Genomic DNA, 12,386 nt, shown 5'->3' on the forward strand with positions numbered 1-12,386 from the left:
GTTATAAAATTGTAAGCTTTACAGCCAACTTCATATTAAACTACCAGTGTTGTGTATTAATTTTTTTTAATGATATCAAACATATATATGTCTAAGTAAACTGACTTAGTAGTAGCAGTCCAGTACACTGTCCATAACAAGGTTCACATCAGGCCATATTAGAAAATTAAAGAGGTAATGAATATAAAATTGTAATGCCATGTTCAGCAATTTTGGTAACATTAAACTTAAATTCCTATGACCATCAAAACTGACCCATGGTCACCCAAATGATTCTAATGCAATCACAAACTCATTTTAAGTTGAACTTTAAAATTTTATGGTTTAACATTTATGTTTAAGAATTTATTATCAGCTAGTCTGGTGTCCATTAAAAAAAAAAGTAAATATCAATGAAAATAGATCAAAAGAACATTGTACTTAACACACCTTTACATCAGTGCTTTAATATACTTTGAATTAATCTTTTTAGTTTTCATCTGTTTTTATTTTTTTTGCTAGTTTTTGCAACTATATTAATATATTCTGTGATAAATTATTATGATCTTAAATACAACTGTCTCCTAACACAAGGGTTAGCTGAAAAGTGAAATTAGACAGCCAATCTAGTCTTAACATAAACCATATTATATAAAAATTCTATTTGATTTTATATATTACATAGAAATTTAGCCTCAGGTTTTTCCATCCTAGAAACTAAAATGCTTAACATGCTTCATGTTAATTGATTTGTTTGTTTTGAAATTTGTATCAAGTTACAGAAGGGTTATCTGCACAATCCACCCCTAAGCTTGAGCTGATAGACCAACTTAGTCAACAGCAACCATCAACTCTAATCAAACAGTGACATTCATGGCTCCAAAATGTAAAACATGATTTTACTGCTATGAGACATGAACTTTAGACCCTCAGATTAACTGAGTATGCAAATCACTAGGTCATGCTTGGCACCCAACAGAAATTTACTCTAAAATTATTGACACTTAACCTATGACATCATGATTATAGCCTATAATAAACATGTACAGTACTTCAATATACCCCTTTTGACCAAACAGAACAATTTTACAATGTATTATTTACATAAAAATTGACAAAACAGACTGCCATTTGATACAGATCTGGTAAATTCATATTATATTGCCAAGGTTAAGTGTATGCATGTAACATATAATTTACAACTTACTTGTCTGTTTCCACGAGGAAGACGAGATATGCGAGCACCTGTTACATCATAAAGATGAACGTGACGGTTATCATGAGGAATAGCGATTACATGTTGGCTTGACACAGCTAACCTGAATCAGCAATTGCAGATTGAAGAATAAAACTGTGTTCTCAAGCAGTACATTAGAATAAAAAAAAATTATACTAAACTTAGCAACATCTTAGTTTACGTGTGCTTTAGTGATTATAGCTTTTTAGGAACTCACACATACACAAAAAAAGCTTTACACAAATCTAAAATTCCACACTAAATGCTCTTTTATCTTTAGTAAATACTGTTTTTATACAAAAACATAGTTTGAATTACTTTTTCTGCCATTGCTATCAAAGGCTGAAAATCTTTCAGAATATTTGACATAAGAAGCTATAAAGCTTATTTATTATGTCAAATATGCTACTGGAAAGTAAATATTGAAGTATCTTTGAAAGTTTAAAAAGGAAAAAAAAAATGTAATTACACGTATTTTACACTTAAAATTACTCAATAAAAGATAATTTTGAATGATTAACTTACACACAAAAAATACTACAACATTATTCTTGCTGATTATATTACCTATTAACAGGAGAATCTAATCGTATTGTTGTTAAAGGTGATCTCATGTTCTTTAGATCCCATACTTTTACAGTCCTGTCATCACTACCAGATACAACTTTGTCTCCACTTGTGAAAGTAGCAGTAGTTACTGACCTTAATGGAAAATAAAATATTAAATAAATTACAAGCAAAATAAGAGTGAGATATGTTTTTTTTTCATGTTACAGTATTCATTTTTTTAAATATAAAACGTAAATTCACATGTTTAGAGAATTTTGAAAGTTAGAGTAAAATCTGAATGACAAACAAACTAATTAATCTTTAGACATAGTTATAAAAACAAAAATTAAAAATGAAAGTTTCTTCCAGTTAGAGAAAGTGGTCAGACAACTGTTGTAAGAAGCCCAGATTAAAAAGGGATAGTTTTTCTCATGCTGTATTATGCACTTAGAATCATAGAGGACAACATCAGTAAAACACAGGACTTAGACCAGGCAAATGTGGGCTACTGTGATGGATAAAGGAAAATGATGGGTTAAAAGTCTGTGACTAATGTAATGCCTTGTCAGGACAACTTTCTCCTTATGATCCCTGCAAAAACTAGGTGGCCAAAGAAATACCAGGTTTGATGCAGAAAACCTTGATGGAATGTTCTTCACTCACAAGCCAACATTCAACTGACACAAAATGGAGTCTTGATCACAGGAGCAAACAGACTTAGCTGAGGTGTCAGCAAGCTTGTTTCCCCAAATGCCAACATGGCCCAGTATCCAGAAAAAACAGATACAAACCAATAAAAAAACAATTTGGCCAGGTGGTTCAAAATGTTAAGGAGAAACAATTACAGGGCCTGCAGGCAGTTAAGTAAGTATATATAAACAGTACCAGTCAAATTACTGGTTAGCTGCTATATGATCCAGGGCAAGAGATATAGCATACAACTTGGCAGTGGATACATAAACCATAAAGAAGAGTCTGTGCATAACCACTGAACCATGACAAATCATGGCAGAGCCCACAGGGGCACCTGACTTCACACCATCCATATAAATAGCTGTGAAGGGATGGTTCAAGAGATGTTCAGGAAAGAGAAAGAAGTACATCCAGTTTAGAGTATCTACCTTTGTTAGGTGACTCAGAGAAAGATCACATGTGAGAATGGTAATATGCCATGGAGCAATTGGTCAAACACTAGACTTGGAAATGTCATCCAGTACCAGACTCAAGTTGGTCATGTGCACCCAGACACCAAAAAGGTAGAATAATGGATCATCTTTTATTGAATAAAACAGCTCACTGAGGACAGAAAACATAATCCCGGGTGGGGTGAGCTGTGGCAGGGAACATAGTTTAGCAGTATACTGCAGGGAGAGTTGCAAACATCAAAGATGTAGATGTGGTTCATGGAAAGCTGTGTACAAACTATGGACCAGCAAAGTGCAGAATGCCCCCATGCAGAGTTGGAGCCCTTGATGGTGAATGAGGTTCAGCATTCTATGTTCCAAAGGCTTGGCTGAACCATAGACCAGAGATTTGTAATTAAGTTTTGATCTTATAAGGGCATGATAGATCTGTAGCATAAAACACTGGATAGCTCCACAAAAGGTGGAAAAAAGAAGAATGATGTTCAGTGTCCTGGTACAGATGATATGAATATGCTTTATGTGCAAGGTAAAAAATCAGCTTGCACTCCAAAACAAGTCCCAAGAATTTTGTTTCTGGTACCATGGAAAAAACACCATCACCGAGCCAAAACTCTGGATTAGTATGCAATTCCAACTAGCATAAAAGTACATGCAAATATTTTTTGATGAAGAAACAGAAAAACCACGTGCAACTGTCCAATGCACGAGACAATTGAGAACAGTCTCAAGCTACCACCTGATAAACCTTATGTACAACACTCAATACATAGCCCTGAGTTTAGAATCCACACAGACATGGAATTGCCTGTAAAGTGAAAAATTCTGAATAAAAACAGACAAATGATAATGCAACCTGTAGAAGTTGAGGTAACATAAAATTCCATACCTCAATGTTGTGTCACACACTTTTTCAAGATTGAAGAAAACAGAAACTAGATCTTTTCCTTTAAGAAAGACTTCCCTGACCAATGTTTTAAGTTGAATCAGGTGGTCCTTGGTAAAGAGCTGTTGTCAGAACTCGTGAGAGGAGGTAATTTGATTGTAAAAACCAAATGAGATGAGCATTGACCATTCTCTCTAAAACTTTACATAGATGGCTTGTCAAAGCAATAGGTTGACAGTTGTTGGAATCTTGGGATTCTTCCCAGGTTTAAAAAAAAGATAGTATAATTATCTGGTGCCAAGTAGTAGAAAAGACATTCTCCTGAAAGAGAGGCAGCAGATAAATGGCACAGCATCTTATAATGAAATTTGTTGGGTCTGACTAATACACTGTCAGATTGATGAAGAGCAATCTGCAGTTCCACTATGGTGAACAGGTAACTGTAGTCAGAAACACCCATCTCCTGAAAAAAAAGTGGCAATCTCTTGGCCTAAATCTTGATGGCTAAGAATGCTAAGGACAAGGCAGAAGAGTTGAAAAGATAAGAAAAACTCTTCCCAAGGTTTTTAGCAATGTCAAGGACATTGTCAACTTCCCAGCCATTAGTGTGGAAGATTGAAAAGGGGTTAGTAGGTATACAATTCACTGACCTTCCAAATCTCCTCCCACAAAACACTGGAGTTGGTGAGACTAGAGATGGTGGAAGTGAACTTAATCCAATATCCTTCTGATTTTGATACGTGACCTGCTTATTGTGGGCATCGACCCACTGATAAATGATGTGGTTAGAAAAAGAGGAATACCATTGGAAAGACTTCCAGGCACGTTTTTTAACCTTCCTGGCAGGCTGGACTCCACCATGGATGACTGTAATGGAAAATGTGCCAAGATCAAAGGGATAGAATGAGTAGCTGCCTCAACTATACAGTCAGTCACTGCACCTACACAATTGTCAATAGATGGCAGACAGATAACGGCAGAATCAAGTTCTGATAGTTAAACCGGTCTGACTGGTACTCTTTCACCATGATCAATGCCACCCAACCTGCACCACGTCCTGCAAGATGATGAGATAATGATCACCACCACTCTTCACTCTCCAAGAAAAATTAGAATAGAGTGAGAGTTAGCAGATAGAGAGATCTATAGCAGTAAAGACTGACTAGGTGCAAGAAAGTAAGTAAAATGACTACTACTGAATAGAGAGAGAAATTTATGATCTAAGATTAAGCTCCACAGAACAATTCCTTTCATCAATGTCGACAGCAACCAAGACAGGGCTACATCCATTAAAATCACCCAAGAGAAGAATGGGAGATGGCAACTGACCTAAAAGAACATGCATATACATATATGATCAATTGTAAGTCTTTCCTGAAGATAGGCATATAACTTTAACATTGAACTGAGTATTACAGCCTTCCAAGTGTAGTCACTTAGAGAGTAACAAGAACAGACAAATCCCCAAAGGTCTTAGACATCAAGAGAAGTTGGTGTGTTCTGGTTTTGATGTTTCAACAAGAATGTCTCTAGATCTTAATTTCAATTTCTGTTCAATACAAGGACGACAACAAGTTGTTTAACAATAGCAGGGACTTTTGAGTGAGGGTGAGAGGTGTTAGAAACATTGAACTGAGTATTACAGCCTTCCAAGTGTAGTCACTTACCAATAAAGGGTTGTTTAACAATAGCAGTGAGTGGGTGAGAGGTGTTAGAAACCACGAGAAAGAGAACAGTTCAGAGTCCACTGACCTCACCCACCATGAAGCCCTTTCAAACAAAACCTTCCTTTTTTCCCCCATTTGTTTTATTTATTGTACTGTTCAATACAAGATGTTGCACTGTTACACATATTTCTAAGTTCACTTTAAAATATATACATATATAACATTAAAAAATTATTTCTTTTCACACCCTCTACATGCAAAATTTCTTAAGGCTTATCAAACTATGAGAAGCAGAAACCAAGTACAAAGATCATAATTGGAAAAGATAATTGTTTGGTTTACTTCTTATTTACTATTCTATATTTAAAAAAGTTTAAGAACTTGTTTGTAAATAATAATAATAATAATGTGACTGTATTTAACAAAATACTAGTCTACTAAAACACAGCCAAGACAGATATTATAATCTTTATTTATTCAAGAATGAAAAAAGAATAATTTTTAAGGTAATTACAAGGTCAGTCAAATTGACAGATTCCATATAATTAGAGTTGAGAAAACAACAGAAAAAATATAAAGTTTTAATGAAAACAAATATTTGAAATGTATTTAGAAGGTTTAAAGATTAAACAAATAACATTTGAGACTTCTGGGGTGAAGAACAGTTTTTAATCATAACTTGAAAATTATTTTGAACTCAAACTAGTACCAAAACATACTTGGTATTTCTACAAAGAAATCTTTAGTAGAAATGCTTAATTAAAAAATACTTTTGGGAGAGTACAAAAGATAAGGATTTATTATTAAAAGTCTATCAAATTTTGTGAAAATACACATACAGCATTAGATGTCACACTATAAATACTTAGTGTGTACAAAGTCATATATGAACTTGTGTATTTTATACTGAGCCCATTGTAAAAGGATTAAAAGATGCAAATATTGCCTCACCACATTAGAAATCACAAATCCAATAAAAGATATGTTCATGCTTCAAAATACTGAATGATATAACTAGAACAAACACCACTGAACATTCACTACCGACCAGTCTTAAAAGCTTTGGCTATTAGAAACAAGTTAAGTAAACTTTATTCTTCATGGTCCTGAAATTCTGAATTTGTTTAGCAGCTATTATTAATTAGTGAAACAACTTACTCCACAAAAATGTGTATGTATAGTCAATGTGAAACAGAAAAGCTTAATGTTGCTGTGTTCACCTTGTCACTTCTCAACAGATGCACAATAAAATGCTTGATTTAGAAATAAAGTAATCTACTACTACTTTCAATAACATAATTACCTGTATATGAATTTATTATAATTCTTAATAAACTGCCAATGTTAACAGAACTACCTTAAATTTGTTTGCACATATTCTTATTAGTATCCATATGGTAGTTCCAAGCATGATTAACAGTAACACACAAAAAAAAAAAAAGTTTGAACACATAGAAAAAAAACCCTGTAAGTGCAGAGGTAATTCCTTTTCTTTCTTTCACAGATCCTATCTAACTGAATATGACATAATTATGTCTTAACAGTAAACTATAAGTATGAAAACATCTAGAGTTGCATTGCACCCAGGTCTTCAACTGTAACTGTTTTCAGAAAAATGGGGCAAAGTTAAACACATTCTTTACCTTTTGTCTACTACATGATATTTAAAATTAACATATTTCTTTAGTCTCATATGTGACTGGTCAAGATTGAAAGGGAATACATAAATGTACTTGTCTTTAGCTTCATCCTGATGGGCTATCCTACTTTATTATGTTAACAACTGTTGGCAAGTACTGTTTACATATTTAAAATATATATTAATCACTCTGTGAAGTGTTCTATTTGTCTGCAATGGGAAAGCCTCATTGCAAACTTTGATTTGAAAATTTTAAAAATGATCTAAAAATAAAGAAATGCATCCAAATTTAAAAAACTATGGACAATCTTCAAAAAATTATCTCAAAAATTGTGCAATTTACAGTAGATTGTATTGTTAAGACTTTTCACTTTACACACAAAAGTACCCATTGAGTATATGCTTTTGTAACACTATATATTTAACAGACAACCACTTCTGTGATAAAAAATATGAGAATCAATGAAATTTCTACAAAGATTTTAAGATTTCCTGTTTATATAAAAAAATATGTGAGTATATGAAAATTGCTGAAATATGAAATGTGTATCCACATGTGATATATTCTATTCAGTTAAAATAACCAATACTATTTTTAATTACACGTCATTAATGTAAGTAATTTTTTTTAAACAGTAAACCAAATATTTGCAACAAAACACAAGTAACCTCTGAGACTAGTCATGTTTCAGTGGACAGAACAAGTGTTAGAATCTTTAAATCCCCAAATGTAGAAGAAAGAATCTGGCAAAATGAACCAGATAAGATGGCTTACTCTGTATGTCCCTGAAATACGCTTACAGAATGGATGGCTTCCCTGAAATCCCAAAGACGAAATGTTGTGTCTTTAGATGAGGTTACTAGAAGCTTTTGAGTAGGGTGAGCACTAATATTTGTCAGATCTTGATCATGACCTGTTTATAAAGGTTAGTTATGTTTATAACTGACACATATGATAATATAAACAATATTCATCAAGCACTTTATATAATATCACTCTTGATGATGCTCATAAACAACCTTATTATTTACAAATTATATGGAACCTACTGTTGACACAAAAACAGAATACAATGTTAGGTTTAACTTATCAAATGATTTTTCATGGTAACAGAGATACATTGTTGAAATACTACTGAGCAATAATGTTCACTTTTGAGGAAAAAATATTATTTACAATGACTTGATACAAATATTATATGGTCACCAAGTTCTTCATGTCTTGAAATTTATACATGATTTTTAAGTTTATTTGTTTTTACAAGATATGTATAATGTTCACTGAGACTTGAGTATAATATTGAAATCACTTTCTGACAAACCCAAGTGTGACATTTAGTTCATCTTTTCTTGGGAATTAACATCTTCTCTCTTCCACAAATTAGAACTCTTGTACTCAATCACTCTGTTATAAACTGATATATATTTAACATATATACAACATTTATATATTTATATATATATATATATATATATATATCCAAATTTATATATATTTAGGAACATAATACAATGATTGTGTTCACTTTGACACCTATGAGCAAACAATGATATCACATAACTGCACCTCTCTAAAGTAAATGATTTTTTAAAATTGTAAACAACATAGCCATGAAAACAAAACAGAAATACAACACTATAGTTCAAATTAAATTATAGGATATAAAAATATATCCTAGTAAAAAGTACCTATAGAAAAATGACCCATACAGTAGTGAAGACACACTATCTATTAGACAACCTCTATTTGCAAGAACCCAATATAAAACCAAATTAAAAAAAAAAATTTAAAAGAGTAGTTATCATAACAAAGAACAAAAAAATTAATAATAAAATCTGGTAATTAACAAACTGATAAATTCACACAAAATACTGTACAAAAAAAATAAACTTAAATTATGGTTACCAGAAATTATCAAAAGTTTTATTAAGTTCTTACCAACCAACTGGTTTACTAGTTCACCAGTCTGGGCATCAAAAACATTAGCAGTTCTGTCCCAAGAAGCAGTGGTGATGTGATCACCACCAGCCAGCCAATCAGCTGAAATTACAACTCCTGTATGCCCATGCAGTTCTAGAAGAGCATTCTTGATAACTGTAGAATTGACTGGAACATCAGCATCTGATTTTCAAAAAAATGTTAAAATTTGATAAGGTGATATTTGGCTACAAAAAATGTCAAAAAACTTTGATAGCAATTACGAATACATAAATTTCCATCAGATTCAATTTTAATCATGTATGTAAACTTATAACATGATACTCACATATATAGATACATTCATCCTGCTAATCAAACTTATCTACTTGTAAATGGGCACACGGCAACATTTCAAACTACCCAGTTCAAATATTAATCACTATAAAAAGAATGTTATAAACAAGCTATATGAGTTATACTTTAATATGTGTAACCTTCAGAAATGGGAAAAACCTCAAGGAAGAGAGAAAGATGATGGAATTGTTCACAGACCCTCAGATATAGTTCAGACATGAAGTAGCTCTATGCTATGTTATTTCAAAACATATAAAAGATTTATATGTCAAATTTAACCAGAATGTAGAAGTCACAGTCAATGTGGAGTTGCTCAATAACAAAGCACAAATATGTATGTTTCTTAGCTGTAATATTTCCCATGGAAATGTACAAAAATGTATTCTCTCGTTACGTATCAGAAAATATAGTGTTAGGTACAATCCAGTTTACACATGCCAATGAGGTGAGAATAGTCAAAGTCTTGCTAATTAAACACTATGAGTGATGTTTTTAATAATGCAAGGGTCTGACCTTGCTAAGTGTAACAAGAACAAAGAATTGTATAACAATTGCATGAAAAATTAAACAAAATTATTTCAACTGGGCATAAAAATTTAACTTATAAGCTGGTAAACAATGTACAGAAGTTTGTTTGTGTGATAAAGTAGACTTTTCATTTTATACCTCCTACTTTGAAGCTAAGATCTTAAAATGCATGCCAGTTTTGTAGTTACAATCTAAACATATCAAAAGAAATAACATTTTTAAAATTTTGAAAGAAATTAAAAACCTCACAGCATTTGCATTAAAATTACACGTATTTCTAAATTGTTAACATCATTATCTGAATTTCCTACAATGTACTAACATGTCAGCTGTTTAGATACTTTTATATTTTTTAAACAGTTATACTCTGTAATGAACTTATGAGCTTAAATGGGATTAAGAGAAACAAGGGGGAGCAACTGTCCCCACGACCCTCTGTGGGATATAGTATACACATGATATTCACAGTAATTAAGCCACTTTTTTATCTCCTGACCCAATACAATGGGTTTCACCCATACTTATGAAATATTAATAAGTAAATCAGCAAGTGATGGTTAACTGTGCTGTAAATTATTACTGGTCTTTGATATTATTTACATACCTTTTAACTGATATAAATGGGTTTAAAAATTATTGCAAATTATTACATAACCATTTGGCAAGAGGTACGCAACCATAACCCCTATATAACAATAGATCTCCCTCCCAATCCATTGTTTGTCAAATAAGTTGGGTGGGACCTTTAAAAACGTTTATTCATTTTAATGTTACAGCCAATTTTCCAACCACACTACTTGTAACATTTTCTTTTCACCACTGACAACTTGAACGAATAGTGCAAGATCAAAAAGTAACTCTTCAGTCTCTCCCACATACATCAAATGTTTTGAGGAAAGGGCTGCAAGATATTTATTGTTTCCTAAGTCTAAACTCATCATTACTTCATCTAGTATTCTCTTTTATTTCCTAGTTTACATAAGATTCATCAAATAAAATACTCAAAAAGCATTGAAAAGAAAACAGTTTAGGAAGTGTTGAGCGAATGGCAGCTGAGACATTCTCAGTAAAGGTTCTTGAGGAATCTGACTTACAGTTACGACAGAAAGTGTTCGTACCTCTGCGTCCCGAGTAGTTTTTTGCTCATAACTTAAAAAGTATCATGATTATGCTAATAGACGTATGGTATATTATAAATATCATACTAACACACATCTACATAAATTTTTATGTAAAATAAACAACAAATAAACTGCTGTTTATAAACAAATAACCAAAAATAGGAGGACCAGAAAGTGTTTGTACATTTCAGAATGTGTGAAAAAAACTGATATTCCTGTAAAAATTTTGTTTAGTCTAGCGAATAAGCTACATTATACCATTCCAGAACTACACACTGGGTTCATAATTATTGAAATTTAACCAGCAATTTAGTGCAGTCTCCGTCATTATCTGCTTGGTCAAAGGGGTACAAACACTTTTTGTCGTAACTGTAGACTAGTGCAGCTGTTTCACTGTAGTAGAGACTGGAAGGCTCATTTGCTGCTTCAGTTATACAATGGTGGCCTCACCCAAGTGTATTGGTCAGCTTTTGGTATCTTTATTTCTGCTTTAACTTTTAGCACTTGCTTGTTCTTGGACCCTCAAAATGGACTGTATCAAAATCTGTGTGGGCAAAGAATCAAGAGGAAGTCTCTGCAGGACATAACTGAGCAAACTGACTATAGTGTCCTGGATTTAACTGAGAAAATGAAACACAGTGGGCAGAGGAAACTGAGGCAGGTAGCATTTAAATCTATCTTTACAGGAAACACTGTCAAAAGAGATGAAATCAATTTGGTTTGACTGTTGCTCTAGGCAAGACGCACATTGTGTACTTGTTTTGCTCTAACAGAATGTTTCTTCAACTGGAAACAACCCTTTGCCTGCACAACATACCCATGTTTTTAAACTATATACATTAAACAGCATGTCAATTTTGGATGACTTCACCAATTATTGAAGTTATAGTGAGAATGCCAGTGACTCTGTAAAACAGTCTTTCAATGTGCTATCTTTCAATTTTTTTCATTTGGCAGTTTGAAAAAATTAAAAAATAAACATTAATTAATTATAAGCTGTAAATACAGATATGAAATCCCACTGGGACAAGAGAGTATTCACAATACCATTGTAAAACATCATTTGCCAAAATAAATAATGCATGCCAAGAAAAGGTTTAGTAAAATAATCTGAAATGGTAAAATTAATATGTGTTAGTGGTGTGATAATATAAACTATATGCTAAGTAGAACTTAGAAATTGATCACTGTATTAGGTCTGTAATAAATTTTAGTACACATATATCATAAAGGTGAGAAGTTTTAGCATTTCACTGGTTTGAGATTAAATGTCTAACAACACACACACAAACATATATATACTTCAGACTGGTTAAAATTATTGGTTTTAATAGGTTTTTATCAGTTCACTGGAATGCTTGTA

General features: G+C 32.5%; 1 protein-coding gene across 4 annotated transcripts in view; it reads right to left on the reverse strand.

Moving 5' to 3' along the window:
• LOC143232059 (WD repeat-containing protein 37-like) overlaps positions 1-12,386 on the reverse strand; it is a 59,769-nt gene that overhangs the window by 3,750 nt on the left and 43,633 nt on the right. For all 4 annotated transcript variants that reach the window (XM_076467090.1, XM_076467086.1, XM_076467087.1 and 1 more), the window contains 4 exons: positions 9,039-9,221; positions 7,875-8,013; positions 1,784-1,918; positions 1,187-1,298 (listed from right to left, as the gene is read on the reverse strand). In XM_076467090.1, coding sequence (XP_076323205.1) covers positions 1,187-1,298; positions 1,784-1,918; positions 7,875-8,013; positions 9,039-9,221 — 569 coding nt within the window. The remainder of the gene's footprint in view (positions 1-1,186; positions 1,299-1,783; positions 1,919-7,874; positions 8,014-9,038; positions 9,222-12,386) is intronic.

The sequence above is a fragment of the Tachypleus tridentatus genome, chromosome 11 (assembly GCF_004210375.1).
Source record: "Tachypleus tridentatus isolate NWPU-2018 chromosome 11, ASM421037v1, whole genome shotgun sequence".
Lineage (NCBI taxonomy): Eukaryota > Metazoa > Arthropoda > Merostomata > Xiphosura > Limulidae > Tachypleus > Tachypleus tridentatus.